The 24,714-nt window shown below is 44.7% G+C and overlaps 1 protein-coding gene across 1 annotated transcript in view; it reads right to left on the bottom strand.

Annotated features, from left to right (window-relative positions):
- Positions 1 to 13,134: 13,134 nt before the first annotated feature.
- CEACAM20 (CEA cell adhesion molecule 20) overlaps positions 13,135 to 24,714 on the bottom strand; it is a 32,442-nt gene continuing 20,862 nt past the window's right edge. The window contains exons 2-8 of the mRNA XM_053397847.1: positions 22,652 to 22,771; positions 21,892 to 22,164; positions 19,558 to 19,662; positions 18,198 to 18,313; positions 16,271 to 16,312; positions 13,965 to 14,008; positions 13,135 to 13,453 (exon numbers count right to left, since the gene is read on the bottom strand). Of these exons, the coding sequence (XP_053253822.1) occupies positions 13,450 to 13,453; positions 13,965 to 14,008; positions 16,271 to 16,312; positions 18,198 to 18,313; positions 19,558 to 19,662; positions 21,892 to 22,164; positions 22,652 to 22,742 (675 nt within the window). The 5' untranslated portion in view covers positions 22,743 to 22,771 and the 3' untranslated portion in view covers positions 13,135 to 13,449. The remainder of the gene's footprint in view (positions 13,454 to 13,964; positions 14,009 to 16,270; positions 16,313 to 18,197; positions 18,314 to 19,557; positions 19,663 to 21,891; positions 22,165 to 22,651; positions 22,772 to 24,714) is intronic.

The raw sequence follows: 24,714 nt of genomic DNA, 5'->3' as shown, positions 1-24,714 counted from the left end.
TTTGGGGAGGGAGATCGTTGGACAAGATGCCTTCAGCTGGCTCCTTGGATGGCTATGATAATATTTATACCCCGCCCATCTGGCTGGGTTTCCCCAGCCACTCTGGGCGGCTCCCAACAAAATATAAAAAATACAATAAAAGATCAGACATTAAAAACTTACCTAAACAGGGCCGCCTTCAGATGTCTCCTGAAAGGAAATAGTTATTTATTTCCTAAGCAAGTACAGGCTTGGTGCTCTTTTGCCAACCTCCTGGCAATGTTGTGCAGTGGTTAGAACATTGGACTAGGAGCTTGGGAGGCCAGGGTTCAAATTCCCACTCAGTCATGAAGCTCATTGGGTGACCTCAGACCAGTTAATGTCTCTAATCATCCTTGCCGCGGGATCACATTCATCCAGTGCTTTACCAACTACACTGGCTCCCAGTGGAGTGCAGGGTCAGGTTTAAGGTGCTGGTTTGACCTTTAAAGCCCTATGCGGCCTAGGACCCACGTACCTATGGGACCGCCTCTCCCGGTATGCCCTGTGGAGGACCTTAAGGTCCACAAATGACAACATTTTGGAGGCCCCAAGTCGCAAGGTGGTTAGATTTGTCTCAACTAGGGCCAGAGCCTTTTCAGTACTGGCCCCGACTTGGTGGAACGCTCTGTCACAAGAGACCAGGGCCCTGCAGGATTTGACATCTTTCTACAGGGCCTGCAAGACAGAACTATTTCACCTGGCCTTTTGTTTGGACTCAGTCTGACCCTTATGTTCCTCCCTCCCTCCCTTATGGTTTTGATCTATGGGCTACTTTTAAAATGAGGCTGCATTTAATTTGCATTTTAACTTGTATTTTAAATTGGTCCCCCCGCCCCATTATATTTTTACTGTAATTTTATTGGTGTTGGCCGCCCTGAGCCTGGCTCTGGCTGGGGCAGGTGGGGTATAAATAAATATTTATTTATTTTTATCATCATTATCGTCATCATAATTTATTATTTCTACCCCGCCCATCTGGCTGGGTTTCCCCAGCCACTCTGGGCAGCTTCCAACCAAAAATTAAAAATACATTAAAACGTCAGTCATTAAAAACTTCCCTAAACAGGGCTGCCTTCAGGTGTCTTCTAAATGTCATATAGTTGTTTATTTCTTTGACATCTGATGGGAGGGCGTTCCACAGGGCAGGCACCACCACCAAGAAGGCCCTCTGCCTGGTTCTTAGGGCTCATCCATGTTAGGATATTTCCGTTCCACCTTAAAAGGGAGCAGGATGGGACTTCCGGAGGCGGCGCGAAACAGCAATGGCGGTCCTCTTCAGTTGTTGAAGAGGGGCTCCGCGGAAAAGGGTCGTGCGCTGCGGCACAGCGACGACCCGTTTAGGAAAACCACGGGTAGAGTGAGCCCGTGGCCGTGGGATTCGGCGGGCACCAGGAGCGACCTCGGATACGCAGAAGGGACCCCGTAAGGGGCTCCGGAACGTGGAGGGGGTAGCGGTGCTGTGAATCCATCGCTCTTTCCGCGGAAGCGAAGCCGCGCGGCTGCTGCTGATGAGCGCTGACCTTTCTTCTTTGAACATTTGATTGGAAACAACAAACTCGTGAGTAAGAAATTTGAGGCTTTATTTGGACATCAAATTGGTGAATTTCGGCTGAAAGCGGGAGACGCTAAAAAGGAAGTCAGTCTTCCGTCCCTGTTTAAAGTACTGAGCAAAGTTTTTTTAAAGCGGAAGCGTTGAAAGGAGTTTAAAAGAAGTTGGAACTTACCCTGCAAGTTTGGATTTGATTGTGAGACTGTGCTATACCTCTCTATATTTTGTGGATTATAAAGTTATAAGCCCCAGCTCACGGGCTGCCTGGATACAAAGTAACATCAGACTGTGGCAACTGTGTATAGAGACATAAAGTTACATTGGGCTACTTTGCAGTTACAAAAAAGGAACTGTTGTTCACACCTTCGCAAAGAACCTTTATCATCTGCAGTTTAAAGTGAATTTAGAGGGTTTCCCCCCCTTATTTTGGATTTTACCATATTTGGGAATTAAATGGTGGAAACTTTTGGGGAGCTCCCCCTGCTGGATTGTGGAAATATAAACCTCTGAGAACTGCTGGTTGTTTTGGAAATCTTTTTGCCTGGATGATTGCTTTTCCCATGGGATTTACAATTTGACCTTGAAACCTAGACAGTTGTGGAATGAGTGTGGCAGGAAAAACAAGGGCTGCCAAGAAAGCAAAACAAACTGAACTATTGCAATCAACTTTGCCTGTGCAGCCACGTAGATCATCTGTTCCAATTGTGATAGGTCTGCAAGAAGGACAATTTAAACAGCCAGTTTTGGAGGATATGGCTGCAGGAGGATTAGACCCTATTTCTAAAGAAATATTGGATCAACTGGCAGCATTAAATAAGAAAGCTGATGAACAAGCGGCTAAATTTGACCAGGTTACAGCAACGATTAATAAGTTGACAGACCAAGTTGCTCAAAACACACAGGCGATAGGAAATTTTGAAAAGACTATATCAGAGAACCGAAAATTAGCTGAGGACGCAAACACGAAAGCAGACCAAAACAAAAAAAGGATTGAGGAATTAAGAGGGGAAGTAAGACCACTGAGTAGACAGGTCACTGAACAACAGGCCTATCTGTCTATGGCGGAGCTGAAAAACCGGGAAAGTAATCTTAGGATTAGAAATATTCCAGAACTAGAAAAGGAAGATTTGGCTGGCTTTTTGACTGCAGAAATATCCAAGTTCTGGGGTTTGGCAGAAGAGAAAGACTTCAAAATCGTCACCGCTTTTAGATTGGGAAGAGTGGCCAAGAAAGATAAACCAAGGGATTGCTTGATCATATTGAGATACAAGCAAGAAAAAGACAACATACTTGGCCTACATTTTAAAAACCCATTGGTGATACAGGGAAAGACAGCAGAAATCTTCAGAGACATACCAAAACAATTGTTGGACTTAAGAACTACATACAAGGATCTGGCAAGATTATTAAGAAACAACACAATCCCTTACAGGTGGGAATTCCCCCAAGGATTATCTTTTAATTTGAAAGGGAAGAAGGTGAGAATCAGAACAGCAGAAGAGCAAGAAAAATTCCTAAACGATCACGGGGAGGACCTTCGAAAAGGGACAGCAGGTACCTGGCCACCCCCCACGCCTGGTACAAAAGATCCACCTCCAGACATAGACGAGAAGGGAGACAACCCCATCGGCTAACAAGCTGATCCAGGATGTCTCTGCAGCTTTTTAGTTGGAATATCCATGGGGCAAATTCCCCTGAAAAAAGGAAAAGGATTTTTCACATTTTGAGGAAAGAACAACTAGACGTCATTTGTCTCCAGGAAACCCATGTGACTAGGCTCCACAGAAGAGTGCTAATAAACAAGCGACTAGGCCAAGAATTTATTTCATCAGCTAAAGAAAAGAAAAGGGGAGTCGTGATATATGCAAAGGAGAGCCTAGCACCAAAATTTGTGTTCAAAGATGAACAAGGAAGAATTTTGGCGATCGAAATACAATCACAAGGAGAAAAATTTTTGATAATTGGAATTTATGCACCAAATGAGGGGAAATCTGAATTTTATGGGAAGCTGCATGAGACAATGCTGGACCATATGGACTATAATAACATCATTCTGATGGGAGATATGAATGGGGTTGTCTCCACACACATGGATAAGTCACAAAATCAAAATGTGACTAAAGATGGCAGACTACCAAAGACTTTTTTTGAACTCACAGACAATATGGACTTGATTGATATCTGGAGGACAAAGAACCCCCTAGGTAGAGAGGGAACATTCTTTTCTGAGGCCCACCTATCCTGGACAAGAATCGACCAAATCTGGATATCTAGAGGACTGGCACCCAAGACCAAAAAAGTAGAGATCTGCCCTAAAACTTGCTCCGACCATAACCCCTTGAAAATGGACTTGAGACTTACACCAGCTGGATCCTTCAGATGGAGAATGAATGATGCATTGTTTAGAGACCAGGAGATAGTGAAGAAGGCCCAAAAGACGATGAAAGACTACTTTGAACTAAATTTGAACACTTCGGTGGAAAAAAAAACAATCTGGGACGCAAGCAAAGCTGTTATGAGAGGGTTTCTGATACAGCAGAATTCTATTAAGAAAAAACTCTGGAACGGTAAAAAGGACAAGATCTTGGAAAGGATAAAAGACGGAGAGAAAAAGTTGAGACTAAATCCAAAATCAAAAGAAGTTTTGAGAGAAATAAAATTCCATCAAGCACAATATGCAAAACTGATAAATCAAGAAGTTGAATGGAAAATCAAACAGATGAAACAAAGATCATTTGAATCGGCAAATAAATGTGGGAAGCTGCTATCATGGCAGCTGAAAAAGAGACAAAAACTGAACTTTGTTACCAATCTAGAGGTTGAAGGAGAATGTATTCAGAAACCAGAGGAAATTAGAAAGTGTTTCCAGAGATATTTTAAAAAATTGTTTTCCCAAGGACCCCAAGTGGAGACTGAAATAAATAAATTTTTAAAAAGCTATGGCCTACAAAAACTAACACAAGACAAACAAACTGACCTGAATTATAAAATAACCCAACAGGAAATCGAAAATGCCATTCAGAACATGCAACTAGGCAAATCCCCGGGCCCAGATGGACTTACCTCCAAATACTATAAGATATTGAAGGAATACCTGACTCAGCCATTGATGGAGGTATGTAATCAAATTATGGAAGGGAAGGGGGCACCAGAATCGTGGAAAGAGGCATTCATCACTTTGATACCAAAATTGGAATCTGAAAAGACTCAACTTAAGAACTACCGTCCCATCTCACTCCTAAACGTGGATTACAAGATTTTTGCTGACATTTTGGCAAATAGATTGAAAAAAGTCTTAAATGGAGTTATTCATAAAGACCAAGCAGGCTTTCTCCCTGGCAGGCATTTGTCAGATAATACTAGGAACATTGTTGACGTTCTGGAACTTCTACAGACAAATTTGAATACAAAAGCAGTTTTGATATTTATAGACGCGGAGAAGGCCTTTGACAATATATCTTGGAAATTTATGAAGAAGAATTTGGAAGGGATGGGAGTGGGAAGGGCGTTCCAAAATGGCATAGATGCAATATATTCAGAACAAAAGGCTAAATTGATAGTAAACAATGTGGTGACAGAAGAGTTTAAAATTGAAAAAGGAACACGACAGGGGTGCCCCCTATCACCCTTGCTATTTATTTCTGTCCTTGAGGTTTTGCTAAATTTGATCAGGAAGGATCAGCAGGTGGAAGGAATACAGGTCGGAGGAAAACAATATAAACTGAAGGCCTTTGCAGATGACTTGGTTTTGACATTACAGGAGCCGGTGTCCAGCACAAAAAGAGTATTGGAATTAATTTCTGAGTTTGGTCGGGTGGCGGGATTCAAGTTAAACAAACAAAAAACTAAGGTTTTGGCAAAAAACTTGACACCTTTAGAAATAGATGGGTTTCAGAAGGAAACAGAACTAAACGTTGTTAATAAAGTGAAATACCTGGGGGTCAACTTGACTGGGAAAAATTTGAATCTGTTTAAAGATAATTATGAAAAATGTTGGTCTGAAATTAAAAAGGATCTAGAAATCTGGTCAAGATTGAAACTTTCCTTGTTGGGAAGAATTGTAGCAGTAAAGATGAATGTATTGCCAAAAATGCTGTTTCTGTTCCAGACCCTACAGATCGTGGACAGAGTGGAATGTTTTGGAAAGTGGCAGAGGGACATTATGAAGTTTGTCTGGCAGGGCAAAAAGCCCCGAATAAAATTTAAAATATTAACAGATGCAAAGGAAAGAGGGGGTTTTGCCCTGCCGGACTTAAGGTTGTATTATGAAGCTGCATCCCTCTGCTGGCTGAAAGATTGGTTTTTGCTAGAAAACACTGATGTCCTAGATCTGGAAGGGTTCAACAATGCTTTTGGGTGGCATGCATATTTGTGGTACGACAAGGTAAAGTCTCATAAGTTGTTTAAAAACCATATTGTAAGGAAATCTCTGTTTTCTGTCTGGACTAAATACAAGGACTTATTTGAAAACAAGACTCCGAGGTGGTTATCACCGATGGAGGCTAAAGCCACAAAAATACTTAATATGGGGGGTGGCTGGGCAAAATACTGTGAAATAATAGAAAGAGTGGGTGACACTTGGAGGTTGCAGAGCTTTGAAAAATTGAAAGGGAAGGTGCGAGACTGGTTTCACTATGCCCAAATTTTAGAGATCTTTAAAAAAGATAAAAAAATTGGTTTCCAGGTGGAAAAATCAAAATTAGAACTAGAATTACTTGAACCTAAGACGAAAGTGCTTTCAAGAATGTACAACTTGCTGCTTAAATGGAATACTCAAGATGAGACAGTCAAATCAGCCATGATAAAATGGGCACAAGATATTGGATACAACATTATGTTTGAGGACTGGGAAAGGTTATGGACCACCGGTATAAAATTTACGGCATGTAGTGCCTTAAAGGAAAATATTATGAAAATGATGTACAGGTGGTACATGACCCCAGTCAAACTTGCAAAGATATACCATTTGTCTGATAATAAATGTTGGAAATGTAAGGAGGCTGAAGGAACTTTTTACCACCTCTGGTGGACATGCCCGAGGGTGAAGGCCTTCTGGGAAATGATTTATAACGAGTTGAAAAAGGTATTTAAGTATACCTTTCAGAAGAAACCAGAGGCCTTCCTCTTGGGCATTGTGGGCCAGAGGATACCTAAGAAAGACAGAACCTTCTTTCTATATGCAACGACTGCAGCAAGAATTCTCATAGCTAAATACTGGAAGGCACAGGAGCTACCCACACTGGAAGAATGGCACACACAACTGATGGACTATATGCAACTAGCCGAAATGACTGGCAGAATCCGAGACCTGGGAGAAGAGGCTGCGGAAGAGGATTGGAAAAAATTTAAGGACTATTTACAAAAACATTATAAGATATATGAATGTTAAAAATTTGCTAAGGTTTGAGGTAAATATGCTTCAGTATTGAAATTCGGAGTTGATAGAAACAAAGTTAATGATTGAGAAAAGTTTTAATTTCAGAGTGAATAATTAGATGAAAATACAAAAACACAGGAAACAAGGTATTAATTTGCTGTTTATATTTATTATAAAGAATGCAGGGATGGAGGAGATGGGGAAGTCCAGTGGATGATGAAAAAAAAAAAAAAAGACTTCGAAAAATGAATTTTTTCTTGTTTAATTTCTTTTTCTTTCTGTAAAACCGCTTTTGTTGTGTTATTGATGATGGATTTAGATTCTGGAAAAAAGCAATAAAAAAATTTATAAAAAAAAAAAAAAAATAAAAGGGAGCAGGATGTTTGTATAACAGCCTGCGTAAGTTCCTGTCTCACAGGATGTTTATGTTGTAAGTTCCTTTCGTTTTTGGCTGTTTTGCCTGAGCAGTCGGAGCAGACGGTCATGCCTTCTTTGTTCTGACCAACGCCAAATAAACTGTAAATATGCATGTTCTGCTCTCATGCTGTGCAACTTCTGTTGTGTGAATTCTGCTGATAGAGTGTGCACAAGTCCAAGAATGTGGCTATCTTTTCTTGAGGCTTCGTGTCGCTATAATTGCTAGATACTGCGTGACTAAGGGAGGTCGATGGATCGTCCGGCACCGAGCTTGGGGGCTCAGATGGACTTTATCTCCCTGGCAGTATCCCAACAACAGGTTTCGGGCCCAGATTCACGGCACTTGCAGGGGAGTAAGACAGCGACAGACTGCTGAAAGGTATGTGCTGGGAAAGTGAAAGCAGAGGCTTTTCTGCCGCGGAAGAAGTCTTTGATGTCCGGCACAATTAATTGGCCTGGGAGCCGAGCCAGAGGCATCGTGATTAATGGGCTGCCAAGATAACACGTCTTCCAAGGCATAACGGCTCACGTAAAAAGCTGGAATGGAGTTTTTCCAAGCTTCGGAGGCCAATGAGTGCCCTAAGTTAAATCGGCACAACTATCAGACCTGGGCAAAATGGTGTGAGAGTTTGCTGCGTCAGTTTGGAGTCTGGCATACTGTCTCTCAAGCCACTCCAGTTCCTCGGACAGAGAAATGGCAGGGCCAGAATTTGAAGGCCGTGGATATTATAGTTTTATCCGTCTCTCTGGAGGAAATAAAGACGCTTGCTGGAAATCTCACGGCACGTGACATGTGGGATGCTTTGAAAAAGGCCCACCAGCCAATAATCCCAGCCCAGTGTTTGAATGCATCGGAGGTCCTGGCTGTTTCCCAGAATGCTAGTGAATGCAGGGATGCTGAGGGCACCGGTTGCAAGCTGCAGGGGGAGAAGACTGCCACGTCATCCCAGGCAGCATTCCAGCCTCCAGGGGGAGCCAAGGAGTCGGCAGCTGAGAGCTCTGTTTCTCGTGAGAACCAAGGTCAGAGCTTTTGCAGAGGCCGGAAGACCAGATGTAAACAGAGCAAGATGCTTGCAGGTGGCCAGGAGCGGGGGGGCAAGTTGCAAAAGCCCACGCCAGTGGAAAACAAGGCTATGTTTGCTGGCACAGCTTCACCAAAGGCTAAAGGCAAGCCGCAAAAGCCCACGCCGGTGGGAAACAAGGCCAAGGCCAGGTTTGTTATTGACTCTGGGTGCTCGCACCATCTCACCAAAGACCGCCATCTGTTTATCTCCTTCACACCTCAAGATGGAGAGGTCCAGCTGGCTGATGGAAGGACTTTGCAAGCTACAGGAGTTGGGACTGTGAAACTTGAAAGTTTGCATACTACCATTAAAGATGTACTTTTTGTTCCAGGAGCTGCGGACAATTTGATTAGTGTACCACAGCTGACTGGGCGTGGTTTTGAGGTTTCCTTCAAGAGGACTGTCTGTGTCATCAGAAAAGGCAAAGAGGACATTTTGCATGCAAAGTTGGTGGATGGTTTGTTCAGTCTAACTTATGATGATGTTGCTGTGTCTAATGCTGATACTTGTTGTGTTGCACAAACTAACAAGGTTCTTCATGCAGGATGCATTCACGATGCACATCGCAGATTTTGTCACCTCTCTTGGCAAGCGCTAGCCAAGATGCCTGAGTTGGTTGAAGGTTTGGACATCAAACCTTGTAAGTTTCACATGAAATGTGTATCTTGTGCAGAGAACAAGGTGAAGGTTGCTCCAAAAGGCAAGGAGTCTAGCAGGCAGGCTTCCAAACCCTACCAGCTAGTTCACGCAGACCTGGTAGGTCCTCTAGCGCCCTCTTTGGGTAGAGCAAGGTACTTCATGGTTCTAATTGATTCTTTTTCCAGGTACATTCATGTGTTTATGCTCGAGCAGAAATCGCAAGCATTTCCTAGGTTCAAGGCATTCTGTGCTTGGTTGGAGAATGCTCACGGTAAACGTATTGGTTGTCTGTTTACTGATCGAGGCGGGGAGTTCACTTCTCAGCAGTTTGAAGCTTTCCTGACTGAGAAGGGAATCCAGCATGACTTGTCAACGCCCAGATCGCCATGGATGAATGGGCTTGCGGAGAGAGCAAATCAAACGTTGCTGCAGGGGATAAAAACCTTGTTGCATGATGCCAATCTCCCTGAGAAGTTTTGGGGGGAGGCTTTGGCAAATTTTGTTTTTACTTTTAACAGGAGACTGTCATCACCTATTGGCTGCACTCCCTATGAGAAAATGTTTGGTAAGCAACCTAATGTCAAACACTTGAGAATCTTTGGTTCTGACATGTGGGTACACACCCCACAAAGCAACAAGCTTGGGAAGCGTGGGGCACATGGTTTGTTCATGGGGTACGAAAAAGGTGCATACAGGGTATGGATGACTAACTCTAAATCCATAAAGTTCACAAGGAGTGTTGAGTACAATCCTAAGTGGGGGGAAAATGTGGGAATTTTCCAGAGTTACCCAGAGGAGGATGAAGGTGATGTGAAGAAAGCAGATCATGCTGAGAAAGCTGAGGAAACTGAGGATGATGATGATGATGATGATGATGATGATCAGAGTTCGGATTCCAGTTCAGTGGGCGGCGCTGCTGCTGCTGTCAGTGACAGTGATGACACAGCAGACTACAAGAGCGCAAAGGCCTCAGTCAGACCATCTGATGAGTCTGACAATGAACTGGAAGAACCACTGTTCACCATTGGTCGTTTTTCTCCTAAGAAGGAGGAGATGAGTCCAGAAGACTTGCGTCTGGTTCGCAGGTCTGAAAGGGCGACCAAAGGCAAACCTCCAAAGAGATTTGCTGATGAGTTTGCTAAGATGGCAACTGCTGTTCTTAGTAGCTCAGAGAAGGTGTGGGAACCTTCAAGCTTCAAAGAGGTCCAGGAGTTAACCTCTAAAGATGCTGAGCCTTGGCTTAATGCCATGAAGGCTGAAGTTGATTCCTTAAACAGGAACCAAACTTGGGAGCTGGTACCGGTAGTCCCAGGGATGAGACTGGTTGGCAGCAAGTGGGTCTTCAAGGCCAAGACAGACCAGAATGGCAAGGTTGTCAGACACAAAGCCAGATTGGTTGCCAGAGGTTTTTCACAGGTACCAGGGCAGGATTACCACGAGACCTACTCACCCACGGTCAAATATGAGAGCATTCGGCTGATGCTCAAGATCGCTGCGGAGGAGAAACTGCATGTTTCCCATCACGACATTAATACAGCTTTTTTGTACGGGATTTTGAACGAGCAGCTGTACATGCTTCCACCTGACGGGATGCAGATACAGAAGGGAATGGTCTGTAAACTGCGGAAATCCTTATATGGTCTCAAGCAGAGTGCCAGGTGTTGGAACACAAAACTCACTGAAACGTTGCTTTCTCTAGGTTTTCACCAGGGCAAAGCTGATCCGTGTGTGTTTGTCAAGGAGGAGGGGCAAAACAAACTGTATTGTTTATGTTTTGTTGATGATCTTCTGATGTTTTGGAAGAATCAGGCTTTTTACCAAAGCACCCTAGCTCAGCTGAAGGAGCACTTTGACATGAAGGATCTTGGTGAGGTATCCAACTATCTTTCTCTGCAGGTGGAGAGGGACCAAGCAGGTAATTTTCTGGTACACCAAACACAGAAAATTGCTGATGTATTAACCAGGTTGAATTTGGTTGATGCAAACCCAGCAGACACACCGATGGTGACAGGTTACCAGGTAGATAGTACTGCTGAAGCGTTTTCTGACACAACGCTGTACAGATGCATTCTAGGCAAGTTGAATTTCATTGCTAGATGTTCAAGACCTGACATTGCTGTAAGCACTAACCTGCTGAGCAGACATGCTAACAATCCTACTGTTCAGGATTGGAAAGCTCTGAAGCGCATAGCCCGCTATTTGAAAGGGACTATGCACTACAGGCTGAGGTTCACCAGTCAGAAGACTGGAGGTCTTGAAATCTTTGCAGATGCAAGTTTTGGAAGTGACACCACGGATGGTACAAGCACTTCTGGAGTATGCTACATGTACAACCACTGCCTGTTTGACTGGTTGTGCAAAAAGCAGACAACAGTTAGCCTAAGTTCCTGTGAAGCAGAACTCAATGCTCTGTCATTTTCACTCATGGATTGTGAATGGTTGATGCAACTGTTTAAGGACATTGGGGTTTCTGTGAAATGTCCTATACAAGTGTATCAAGACAATAGATCTTGTTTGGCTTTGCTGAACTCGGAGAGTTGCAAGCAAAGGACCAAGTACTTGCAGATTAAGCTACATCGTGCAAGAGAGTGTATTCAGAAAGGACTCATTCAGGTGTCCTACATGCCAGGAAATGAAATTCCTGCTGATCTGTTGTCTAAGGTTGTTAACAGAGAACAACTTAAGGTTTATGCACAAAGGTTGCAATTGGGTTGAACCACAGGTACTACAGGTTACACGGAAAGGGGGAGGATGTTAGGATATTTCCGTTCCACCTTAAAAGGGAGCAGGATGTTTGTATAACAGCCTGCGTAAGTTCCTGTCTCACAGGATGTTTATGTTGTAAGTTCCTTTCGTTTTTGGCTGTTTTGCCTGAGCAGTCGGAGCAGACGGTCATGCTTCTTTGTTCTGACCAACGCCAAATAAACTGTAAATATGCATGTTCTGCTCTCATGCTGTGCAACTTCTGTTGTGTGAATTCTGCTGATAGAGTGTGCACAAGTCCAAGAATGTGGCTATCTTTTCTTGAGGCTTCGTGTCGCTATAATTGCTAGATACTGCGTGACTAAGGGAGGTCGATGGATCGTCCGGCACCGAGCTTGGGGGCTCAGATGGACTTTATCTCCCTGGCAGTATCCCAACAATCCATGCTTCTGCTTGTCATGTGCCTAGGAAGCATGGGTCCAAGTGGTCCTCTGGTGTAGTGGTTAAGAGTGGTGGACTCGTAATCTGGTGAACTGGGTTTGATTCCCTGCTCCTCCACATGCAGCTGCTGGGTGACCTTGGGCTAGTCACACTTCTCTGAAGTCTCTCAGCCTCACTCACCTCACAGAGTGTTTGTTGTGGGGAAGGAAGGGAAAAGGAGATGGTTAACCGCTTTGAGACTCCTTAGGGTAGTGATAAAGTGGGATATAAAATCCAAACTCCTCCTCCTCCTCCTCTTCTTCTTCTTTTTCTTCTTCTTCTTCTTCTGTTTGCCCCACAACTTGCCCCAGGAAAACCCACTCTTTAGCTCTGAATCGGAACAAATGTCAGTCCCTGGGAAAGCTGATTGACATTTGCTCGGATTCAGCACAAAAGAGGGGGAAGCGGTGGGAAGCCTAGATGAGCCCTCTGCCTAACCTACCTCACAGGGATGTTGTGAGGATAAAATGGGGGGGAGGGACCATGTATGCTGCCATCTTGAGCTCCTTGGAGAGGCGGTGGGACACAAATCCAACACATTCTTTACTTGCTTAGACAGGAAGTGTGAACAGCAGTGGCTGAGCCAGGGGGCTCCAGGGGTCCTAGGTGGGGCCCATATCTCGGAAAGATCATTTTAAAAAGGAACCAGCTCCAGCTTAACACATCCAGAAAGGAACTAACTTCAGTTCATGCTCGATCCTGTATAAAACTGCCTAGTTCGGTTCACGCTCAGTTCACCGATCAATTCAAGTTTATGGCAGACAATCCTCGGTAATTTAACCCAACTACCCAACGTTCGGATTGTTTCAGGTTGCCATCAAAAAGAGACATAAGACAGTAGGAAAGCAGTGAAATGTGAATTGTTTAATGCATTTTCTCCAACCGTTTTGATATTTAAGCAAACAAGCACAAAGAGTCTAATGCGTTTTTCTTTTAAAGTAAAAACAACAACAACACATTGAAGATGAAACCGTTCAGAGTTCTACCTCAGAATGATCTGCAGGGATGCACATTAAGGCCACATTCACGCCATATATTTAAAGCACTATATTCAGAGAAGAGTCTGGGTTTTTAAGGCAGGTATATCAAAGAGGGCCTGGCTGGGGGTCTGCAGCTGACAGGCATCTAGGCAGAAACGTTCAGCTGGGAGAAGCTATCGTAAGTCCTTATTGCTACACAGGAGATGCTGCACTCAGAAATCACCTGGATAAAGAGAGAGAGAGAGAGAGAGAGAGAGAGAGAGAGAATGAATGTGTGTGAAGGGCACAGGATCTGGCCCAGAATTTATTTCCAATGCCAAAAACTCAGTGGTGGGATTTGAGGAAATGCACATGCAGGAAATGTGGGGCTGGGCAGGCAATAAGCTGCAGTGAGCTGCTGTGGGGCAGGGCAGAACTGTGTGTGCCTGGTGCCCCCTAAGTTAGCCTGCTGCCCCCAAGGGGCAGAGGAAGGCATTGCCCCTTCACTAGAGTTAAGTTTACTAGAAGTTAAATTTTCAACTGCTGGTTCCAGTCACCTTCTGTATACGGAAAGGTGGCAGAGGCAGGTTTAGGGCTGGACACTGGGCACTGAGCCTTGGGGGCACCATCTCAGAACCAGGTAAGTGAAGCCCTGGGCTTTGGGGAGGAGATGTGAGAGCTCTGGCAGGGTCCTAGAGTCCTCCTGCCTTCTTGCCAAAGCCAGGAGAAGTCACAGAAATGGAGGGGAGGCTTACCTCTCTAGTTCTTGATACACAGCCCCGTCATCACACAGCACCTCCTGAAGACAAAACGTTGAGACAGTTCAGCTGTGGGTCTGATCTGCCTGCCTTGCACGCTTAACTAATTGGGGAGGGTGTGCATAGACCACCATTGCAATCCACACCTGACACCTAGGTTCATCCTGTAGCCTTTCAGACTTTTCCCATTGGTTGGGTGCACGTTGCTCCCCGGAGGGAGGGAGGAGTCATTAGACACCGAGGATATTTCTGCTTTCTGGGTAGCAGAAAGGCACTGTGTGATCAGTCACAGCAAGCACACTTAAAGAGCAGTTACATACAGCTTATATCCCCTTCAGGTCCCCTTTCCCCCTCCCCAGGAATCCAGCCTCATGAGTTTGTACACGTAAGTTTACATCCTTGAGCATGAACAGAAGTTCCTGTTTCTGTATTCTTATATTGGGGTAGAAAGGTCACCCCAAGGAGGAGTACTCCTGGCGCCATCCCCTGGCGCGGGGGTGACAGGCCTGTCTTGCAAGGTCTGCGCGTCAGAGTGGATAGTTTACAACCTAAGATAAGACCCAGATCCACTATCCCGTCTCCACTCGGAACTGACAAGGCCATCCATTAAGCCTTCATGGACTGATAAAGGAGAAGGCTTTGTTTATACAGTTGGGTCTGTGTTATACAGCTCAAGCTAATGGATTTTAGCTAATGGATCCTTGAAGAAAGATTTTGGGAATTTTGGGGCCCGGTTCGGGTGACTGCACAGTCAGGTTTGGGTAATTTGTTCCTTCAATCCCTCTCCTGTTAAAGGGATCTTAAGACAGTAGACCTAGCTGACCATTCTGCCATAGAATTGGGGCCTGAGTGAGCTGCTGCGTGTCAGAGTACAATCATGAAATCATAGAATTGTACAGTTCAAAGGGACCCCGAGGTTCATCTCAGCTGGAGCATCCCTGACGATTGACCAGCCAACCTCAGCTTAAAAAACTCCAGTGAAGTAGAGTTCACAACCTCCTGAGGGAGACCATTCCCCTGTCGAACAGCTCTTACTGTCAGAGAGGTTTTTTTCACTCAGAATCCCCTTCCTTGTCAATTGAATGAATGAATTTTATTATTACGGTCACAGACCAGTTCCGGCTCACTTACAATATCAGGAAAATCATAAAACACAACAGGAATACATTGAATTGCAATTGGGTATAACAGAGACTATTCAGATATAGTGGCAGTTAAAAATATATATTAAATCTTGATCACTAAAATATAACCTAAAAATGTCATTGAAAACCTTAATCATTTTGGTAGTTCCTTGTACAGTGGTACCTCGGGTTAAGTACTTAATTCATTCCGGAGGTCCGTACTTAACCTGAAACTGTTCTTAACCTGAAGCACCACTTTAGCTAATGGGGCCTCCTGCTGCTGCCGCACTGCAGGAACACAATTTCTGTTCTCATCCTGAAGCAAAGTTCTTATCCTGAAGCACTATTTCTGGGTTATCAGAGTCTGTAACCTGAAGCATATGTAACCTGAAGCGTATGTAACCCAAGGTACCACTGTAAATCGGAGCTATTGGGCCCTTCCCTTCAGAGCATGAGAAAACAGCAGCAAGACAGCCTTTCCCCCAGCCTTCTGCTGACCTCTGCAAGGCCGACATCAATCTGTCCACCCAATTCTGCACCATCTGCAGTTTCCAAACTGTCTTCAAAGGCAGGTCGGGAGCATATTGCTCCGGAGATGTCCAATTTAGGGCTGTGGTCCAAGAACATTTGCAGGCACCAGGTATTTGGGTGGGTGGTGGCGAGACTTGAGTGGGCAATGCTGACTCAAAACGAGGCAGGATCCTGCACAGGGCAGTCGGCGTGGGCAGGATTCTTCCCCCACCCGCAGAACGACAGCCAGTTAGGCTCTGAGCCATCCGCTGAGTCATGCAATGAGCAAACCCTGTGTCACAGTGTGGCATGAGTCAGCCTTGCCAAAGGAACATAAAAACAACAACAACACAACCACCACTATCGTAATTCTTTGCCTAGGCAGCAGGGCGGCTGTGCAACCTTTGTGCCCCCAAAAGCCACAGACAGCAGTGGGTGGTGGTGGGTTTTGTCTCATGTCGCATCTAGCAGACTAGACAGTCCAGAACGGACTCACGGCTGGCTTGCCAAAAAGAGCGGAAGGCTCTATTTCATTCTCTTTCCCTTTGTCTCTTCCTTCCCAAGTCTAATCTTCACTCTGGAGGTATCAATGGAATCATAAATTGTCAGAAGGGACACCTGAGGGTCATTCAGTCCAACCCCCTGCAATGGCAGAAGCTGTACACTTACCTGGTAGATGGTGCTGGGCTCAGCAGGGTTCTCAGGCTTGGTCTGAAACAAAGGAAAACAGAAAGGTTTCCTAGTTTGCTGAAGCAATTTTGTGGAGGGCTGGAAGTGCCCCTGCTCTCTTCTCTTTTTTTAAGTCTGAATTTTTGTATGAAGAAACAAAAAACTTCACTCTGGGTTTGTGTGTGGTTTACTTTAACACATAAATGCATTCCCCTCCCCCTCCCCCCCAAAACACAGAATTAAGTCTTCATACACATAGCGTGTGTGGGACGCAGGTGGCGCTGTGGGTTAAGCCACAGAGCCTAGGACTTGCCGATCAGAAGGTCGGTGGTTTGAATCCCTGTGATGGGGTGAGCTCCCGTTGCTCAGTCCCTACTCCTGCCCACCTAACAGTTCGAAAGCATGTCAAAGTGCAAGTAGATAAATAGGTACCGTCCGGCAGGAAGGTAAACAGCGTTTCCGTGCACTGCTCTGGTTTGCCAGAAGCGGTTTAGTCATGCTGGCCACATGACCCGGAAGCTGTACGCCAGCTCCCTTGGCCAGTAAAGCGAGATGAGCGCCGCAACCCCAGAGTCGGTCACGACTGGACCTAATGGTCAGGGGTCCCTTTACCTTTACACATAGCGTGTATGTTTTATCTAATAAATGCCCTTTGGCGCACAGTGCTTTTGCTTGAAGAACTGCACAGAATAATTCAGGGTGCAGATATTAATTCAGGGAGTGCAAACAAGGTTGGTTTGTGCTACAATCAAATGAAACAAAAACCTCTCTCGTCTCTCAGCGCCAAGACTGCCCCTGCCCCTTACAGCTGCCATTCCCTGGGTAGTCATGGGGCAGGAGTGGGTGGCTGAGCTTTGGGTTTGAGCAGTGCCGGAGTTACGTATAAGCTAAACAAGCTATAGCTTAGGGCCCCACTCTCTTGGGGGGCCCAAAAAAAGTTAAAGGGACAAAAACTTGGATGTACATTTCCAAAATAAAAGACAAAAACAAATAAAATAAAACCTACTTACAGCAACAGTGTTTTGTGTTGTGTAGGCTCCTATGATGTACATCATGGGCCCCGCCTGCTATATAAAGGGCCCCATAACCTTCAGTAGCTTAAAGGTAAAGGGACCCCTGACCATTAGGTCCAGTCGTGGCCGACTCTGGGGTTGTGGTGCTCATCTTGCTTTACTGGCTGTGGCAGCCGGCGTACAGCTTCCGGGTCATGTGGCCAGAGCAAACCAGAGCAGTGCACAGAAACGCCGTTTACCTTCCCGCTGGAGCAGTACAGTGGTGCCTCGCAAGACGAAAAGAATCCGTTCCGCGAGTCTCTTCGTCTTGCGGTTTTTTCGTCTTGCGAAGCAAGCCCATTAGCGGCTTAGCGGATTAGCGCTATTAGCAGCTTAGCGGGTTTAGCGGATCAGCTGTTAAGCGGCTTAGCGGATCAGCTGATAAGTGGCTTAGCGATCAGCTGTTTAGCGGCTTAGCGGCTTAGCGGATCAGCTGTTAAGTGGCTTAGCGGCTTGGGGAAAAGGGGGGGGGGAGGAAAAAAACCCTGCAGGAACTCACAAGACATTTTCATCTTGCGAAGCAAGCCCATAGGAAATTCGTTTTGCGAAGCACCTCCAAAACGGAAAACCCTTTCGTCTAGCGGGTTTTCCGTCTTGCGAGGCATTCGTCTTGCGGGGCACCACTGTACCTATTTATCTACTTGCACTTTGACGTGCTTTCGAACTGCTAGGTTGGCAGGAGCAGGGACTGAGCAATGGGAGCTCACCCCGTCACGGGGATTCGAACCGCCGACCTTCTGATCGGCAAGTCCTAGGCTCTGTGGCTTAATCCACAGCCCAGGGTTTGAGCCCCAAAGTTCAGCACCAGCTGAACCTCTGCTGTGCAAGGGTGAAAGTGGTTGTTCTAGCTGCAATGTGTCTCAATCATCACTCACTTCTCTGGCTCTGCTACCAAGCATTTTGGATCGAGAGAAGTCCTTAGGTAAGGATGGGATTGTCGAAATTGGTGGTGGTGGCGGCGGCTGCAGGTTGTTCCTCCGAATGTGGACACCTAGGGACAAGATAAGAATGGAGAAAAGCACTTCTTCTGTCTACCAGGCCGGATTCAAGGTCCTTTTATAATTATAGCCCAGCTTGATTACTGAGACAATGTACAGGAGTGTCACTGATCTCTCCTCAAGTTGACAAAGGTCTGATAGACAACAACAAGGAACCATCTTTGTGCCATTGGCTCAGTATTCTGGGTTACACTGTTTATAGAGATTTTAAAACTTTTTAATATGGTTTTTATTGTACAGTTTCATGTTCAATTGCTGTATACCACTCTGATTTTTAAATGAATATTTTTTATTCTTCTTATTTAAATGTATATACCGCCCTTCATCCGAGGTAGTTCACAACATAAAATCAGAATATAAAAACACAAAATACATGATAAAGTTAAGAACAGGACAAAACCAACCCCTCCTCCCACAATAGATTTAAAAGGGCATCAGATGTCAATCAGTCAAAGGAACATTGAAGAGGAAAGTTTTCCCTTGGTGTCTAAAGGAACGCAATGATGGGGTCATGCGAGCCTCCCTGCGGAGAACACTCCACAAGCGGGAAGCCACTGCAGAAAAGGCCCTTTCTCGTGTTGCCACCCTCTGGACTTCACATGGAGGAGGGACACAAAGAAGAATACTGACGTGTAACTATTTTTTATAAATAAATAAATAATATTTCACAAAGACCAGGGCTTGAAGATTTTTCGTTGATTCACCAATCTATGCTTCCAGGGGCCATAAGAAAGCTGCAGAGATAGCGCAGGATAGTGCGCACCCCGGAAACGGTCTCTTTCAGCTTCTGCCTTCTGGAAGAAGGTACAGGGTTATAAAGACTAGGACTAGCCGCCTGAGAAACAGTTTCTATCCAAATGCGATTTCGGTTTTAAATGCAGTGTAAGGCAGTCTCTATGGGAGTATATGGTATTTAATTATGGGGTATCAGAGTTTTTAGGGGGCTAACCAGGCTGGGATAGCTGGGATAGCAGGCTTGTTGGTTTTGAATGTCTGATGTAGACTTTTTCAATTTCGTTGTTCTGTATGGGACAATGACAATAAAGATTATCGTATCGTATCGTATCATATCAAGGATGACAAGCTAACTTTGAAGGATAGTTTCACGGACTGCAGATTAGGTAGATTTGTGTTAAAATACAGAGCAAGCCAAGAGCCCCTTTGACATTCCTAACACTCATCCCCTGGAAACAGAACCCAGGAGTCCGAGTCTTCCCAGTTCAAGGGTTTTACTCACAGAAACAGCATAGCAAGGCGCCAACCAAAGTCACCCCAGCCGCCAACCCAAACACGATGCCGACAAACACCGTCAGAGGAAACTGTGATTGAGCTGAAGAAGTTTCTGGAACAGAAAAGCAAGAGTGGTGTGAACATCCCCCCCTTTTTTTTACCCCTAGGATTTTACTTCTTGTTCTCTCACGCATTGTTATTATTATTATTTTCTGTGTGGCTGTTGTGAAAACAGGACGCTGGACTAGATAGGTCTTTGGCCGGACTTTTCTCATGTTCTAGCTTTGAGAGGCTAAGCAAGATGTCTCATTGTGCATTCTTTGCCCAATCCCGGCGCATGTGTCAGAAATGGATATCGCAACCCATCACAGGACGCACTGTTTGCCGTCACAAAGGGGAAGCTGTTTTCATATCCTGTGGGCTGCATTCGCCCTTTTTTGCTGCTGCAGCAGTACCACCCTGCCAATCTGGCGTGAGGAAACCCTCAAGAGGTTGCTGGACCCAGCAAGCAGGGTCAGCGATGGAGGGAGTTGAAGTTTCTTCTCTTTTCTAAAAAGTTATTTTTTAAAGCAGAAGAAAAACAAAATAAATCACAGAATCGTAGAGCTGGAAGAGTCATCTAGGCCAACCATCCTCCAATGCCCGGATCTCAGCTAAGGCATCCATGACAGATGGCCACCCAACCTCTGCTTGAAGACCCCAAGGAAGGAGGCTCCACCAGCTCCTGAGGGAGACTGTTCCACTGTCGAACAGCTCAGAATCCCCTTCTCCTTCCTCCCCACACCCCGTCCCACAAAAATTTATTTTAAACCTTGTGTAAGAGACAGTATGAAATTCCTAATGAAAAGATGTATAATTTTAAAATATCAAAATTACACCTTTCATTGCTTCGAGAGGTGACTTGTTCACCATCAAATAAATTCAAATGTACTATTATACATTGAATTTCCTTTTCTTAAAATTACAAGTACAAAAGTACACTAACAGCCAAACTGCCTAGCTTAATATCACAATCATGCAATTGATTTAATACTTAAGGTTGGTCCAAGAATCTAGATAAATTTAAAACAGCAGCTTTTACATTCTTGTACAATCAGCTCTGTAAAGGCTTAATATATAACACCTGAAACCCTAAAATTTGTAAAAATAAATCTTTAGCTTCATAGTGCACTATCAAAATCATATTGGCCTACAGGAATTATTTACATGCTTTTAGAATACAGTGGTACCTCGCAAGACGAATGCCTCGCAAGACGAAAAACGCGCAAGACGAAAGAGTTTTCCATTTTTTGAGTCGTTCCGCAAGACGAATTTCCCTATGGGCTTGCTTCGCAAGACGAAATGTCTTGCGAGTTCTTGCGAGTTTGTTTCCTTTTTCTTAAAGCCGCTAAGCCGTTAATAGCCGCTAATAGCCGCTAAGCCGCTAAGCCGTTAATAGCCACTAAGCCGCTAAGCCGTTAATAGCCGCTAAGCCACTAATAGCCGCTAACCCGCTAAGCCGCTAATAGCCGCTAAGCCGCTAAGCCGTTAATAGCCGCTAAGCCGCTAAGCCACTAATAGCCGTGCTTCGCAAGACGAAAAAACCGCAAGACGAAGAGACTCGCGGAACGGATTAATTTCGTCTTGCGAGGTACCACTGTAGTTCATTTCTTGAGAATGAAAGCCCAAATATTAACAATATATAAATACTATATTTGCTCTACTTTAAAACTGTTGGATTTAAGAAGGTTGGTTGTTAAACGGCTCTGGGAATTGTAGCTCTGGGAGGAAAAATTTTTGGGGGGCTCTCCTAACAACTCTCGGCACCCTTAAAAATCTACAACTCCCAGAATTCTTTTTACTTTCTCTGTTTAGTGCTAATTCAGAACAAATGACAATATGTGCCAAAAAAGACCCAGTTTCTGTTTGTTCCAATTCAGCCATAAGCTGTGGGTTTTCCTTGTGGGGATACGGCAAAGAGGAACCCTAAATTGGGCGCAGTCACTTCAGTGTAGGGCTGCTGTACATCCGGACATATCCAGGATTCATCCGTCAGAAATTGCTGAATTTCCAAAAGTCTGTAAAAAAATGTCTGGGAACACCCAGGTGTATGGCAACCCCCCCCCCCACCAGAAGTGTTGACTTTGGGGCAAATTTCCTTAGAAATAGCTCAAAAACTTCAAATTTCCTTGGGGATTTAAAAAGCTCGACAACTTTTGTGCCCTACTTCAGTGGGACTACTCTGAGGGAAACCTAATTGGACACAACCTAGTGGGATTTACTTCTGAGAAAACATGTTTAGACTGAACTTGGAATGAGCTCCCTGCAACTCTTCGGCAGACAGAACAGCCAAGAAAATCACCGTTGTCTGTTTTTATCCTCAAAGATACAGATGCATAGGCTGTAGCATTTGTTTGAGGGTAGGATATGCAGCAGACATAGGTCCCCTCGTTTTTCCAGGAGATTGATTCAATGGTCAGATTGCTGCTTGTCACGTTTGCATCGGTGTTGTTGAAATACCATCTATACTGTGTAGCAAGATTCGAATCCGCAGCACGACAGATGAGAGTCAGACTGGAACCCAACAGCTGGCTGATGTTTCCAGAGGGGCTTATTGTGGCAGATTTTGGTCTGTCTACATTTAAAAAAAAAGAAAAAGGAACAGAAATCAACAGTGAGGTCAGGATGAAAGGTGCAATCCCTAAAATAAGGTCTGCTTCAGCGCTTTGGGGGGTGTCTTTATTTATAATCCACTTTTCTCCCTCCACAGAACATTTATGTCCTTTTCCCCACCACAGAACTCAAAACCTCGTTCCCAACATCATGTTCTCTCAACGTTCTAGAACATTCTATTCACATTCCAGAACATTCCAGAAACAGGCTTGAGGCCTAGTTATGAGGAGCCAAACTCCATGCGATGTGAAGGATCCACAATGGGACCCCCCACTGTTTTTATTTTCACACTTCAAAGAAGCTGTGTCGGACTCAAACTTTGGCTGAAGCAATGGCACTGGGGAAAGAGAGTCTAGTCCCAACCCTTTGTCCTGAGGATCTAACCCCCCACCCAATAATTAAGTGGTAAGGAAACAAGGGTGGATGTTGTGATCTCAGTGATCACTGACAAAACTGGGAGATTTGTGATGTTTTCTCTGTGGTGAAGATCCCACTCTGGTCCGTGGCAGAAATCACCCTCTCTGTTTCTCCCAGGGCCATCGGGACGAAGGAGCTCAGGATGATTGATTCTGCAAGAATAAAATCAAAGTAAATGCAAAATCTTATACTGATGGATCTTTCCCTTTTTGAACCAGCAGTTTTTCCAGTTCTTTCCTCAGCTAGCTCATCTTTCCACTCCAAATCATGCACAACATATCCCTAATAAAGTTGCCCTTTCTTTCTTGCAAAGCTCCTGTGTTTTTAACAGCAGTATAACAAGCAGAAATTTAAATTGATGATTCCCAAGAAGGTGATGCACTAATGGGAAATGACCCTACCTGTTGAATTTCTACCTGCCCCATAGCTGTTGAAGGCTTAGACAGATGGCAAGTGCTTTGTCCAGCAACTTATTTCATTAGCACCCCAGATCTCAAATTTTGCACTAAGACATTTCACCTGCAGACACAGGAAATAGCCGGGCAACTATGCACCCGTAAGGTGTAACTCTGTTCCTCATCAGCTGTTGAAGGCTTTCCGGGTGCAATCTGCTGAAACTGGAACTAAACATTTCCCAACATTTGAAACATCCCAAAATGTCGTATTCCATTCCCCTGCTCAAAATTCTAAATGTGAAACTTCAACCACAACTTGTTGTCGTCTCTCGATTAGATTTTGTCAGGTGTCATATATATAAACTTCCAGAACACCTGGTATTTTTACCGTTTCACTTCATTTATGATATACTGTTGGTATTAGATGCACCACTGCATGTCAACAACCATATTCTGGCAAAGACCGAAAGCCTACATACCATTACAGGTCAACCACAAAAACAACAAATACTTGACGAATCTCGGGAACGTTGCAAATATCCACAACATCAAGTGGAAATTCAGCATCAACATTTGCATAAAGGCAAGGAAAGTCATTCATTTCATCTTTGCAAGCTCCTCTGACCACTGTTCTATGGTTCTGACCCAAATTACTGTGGCCAATTCCTTTGCCCATTTGGATCTTCCTTACCTGCAAGAAGAAATATTAACCAAAGCTTTGACCTTGGGCTGGCAAATAGATGTTCCATTGGCTTTCCTCACACTCTCAGAGCTGGAGCAAATGCACCGTTTGTGCAACGTCAAGAGGACTTTCAGGCTGATTTGCAAACCCTACCCTATTTTTTGACCCCTTGCAAAAAACCTCTCTCCCTAAATCCTCCTCTTTCCCTGCTTCTTCTCCCAAGCAAGAGAAGACTCCACTGTGTGGCTGGCTTCTGTTGCATCAGATCCCTGTCTGGGACATTAGCACGCTATGGGGTTTCAATTGTCTATTTTGCCAAATCCCACCTACGCTTTGCCTATTTTGCTGAGAGATGTGTCCACGAGGGAGGGGGTGACAGCCGGGGTCTGGGAGGACAGAGGTGCCAGAATAAGATGTGCTGTGGTCCCTCCCTTTCAACCCATTCAGTGTCACAAACAAGTTAATCCCAGCCGATACTTGTTATGCAAAGAGAGGGAACAATGAAGACTTCTGTCCAACGAAGGCTTGCGTGGTGCAAGGTTGAAGACACACCTCATCGGACACTGTTTCAAGGGATGCGGGCAGCAGAGAAAAGTCAGAGGGGTCTCTTTCATCTCTCAACAAAACTGAGCTCCCATGAAGCATTTGTTTACCATGCCTTATTTGCATACTGGAGGCATCAAGTATCTCGGGTGACAAAGTTTCCGTTCTAGAGCAGGCTTGGCAGCCACTAGCCCTCGAGTCCCATTTTGAACATGCAAGGGAATGTCACAAAGGCTTTGTTGTAATTTAGGGCTGCTATAAGTCCAGAATTTCCTGGACATGTCCGGGATTTGTCTGTCGGAAACAGCATCTGGGTGGAATCGTTTAAAATGTCCAGGAAGACCCAGGCCCATGGCAACCTATGTGCCTTTTGCAAAAAGAGCACAACAACTACTTTGGCAAATGAGGAAAAGAAGAAGTGCAACAACTTTCCTGCAAAATATATTTTGAAATATGGCAACCCTATTAACGGCAA

The sequence above is a fragment of the Podarcis raffonei genome, chromosome 8 (assembly GCF_027172205.1).
Source record: "Podarcis raffonei isolate rPodRaf1 chromosome 8, rPodRaf1.pri, whole genome shotgun sequence".
NCBI classification, from domain to species: Eukaryota; Metazoa; Chordata; class Lepidosauria; order Squamata; family Lacertidae; genus Podarcis; species Podarcis raffonei.
The sequence above is the reverse complement of the archived record's forward strand: the minus strand, read 5'-3'. Positions and strand labels throughout refer to the sequence as shown.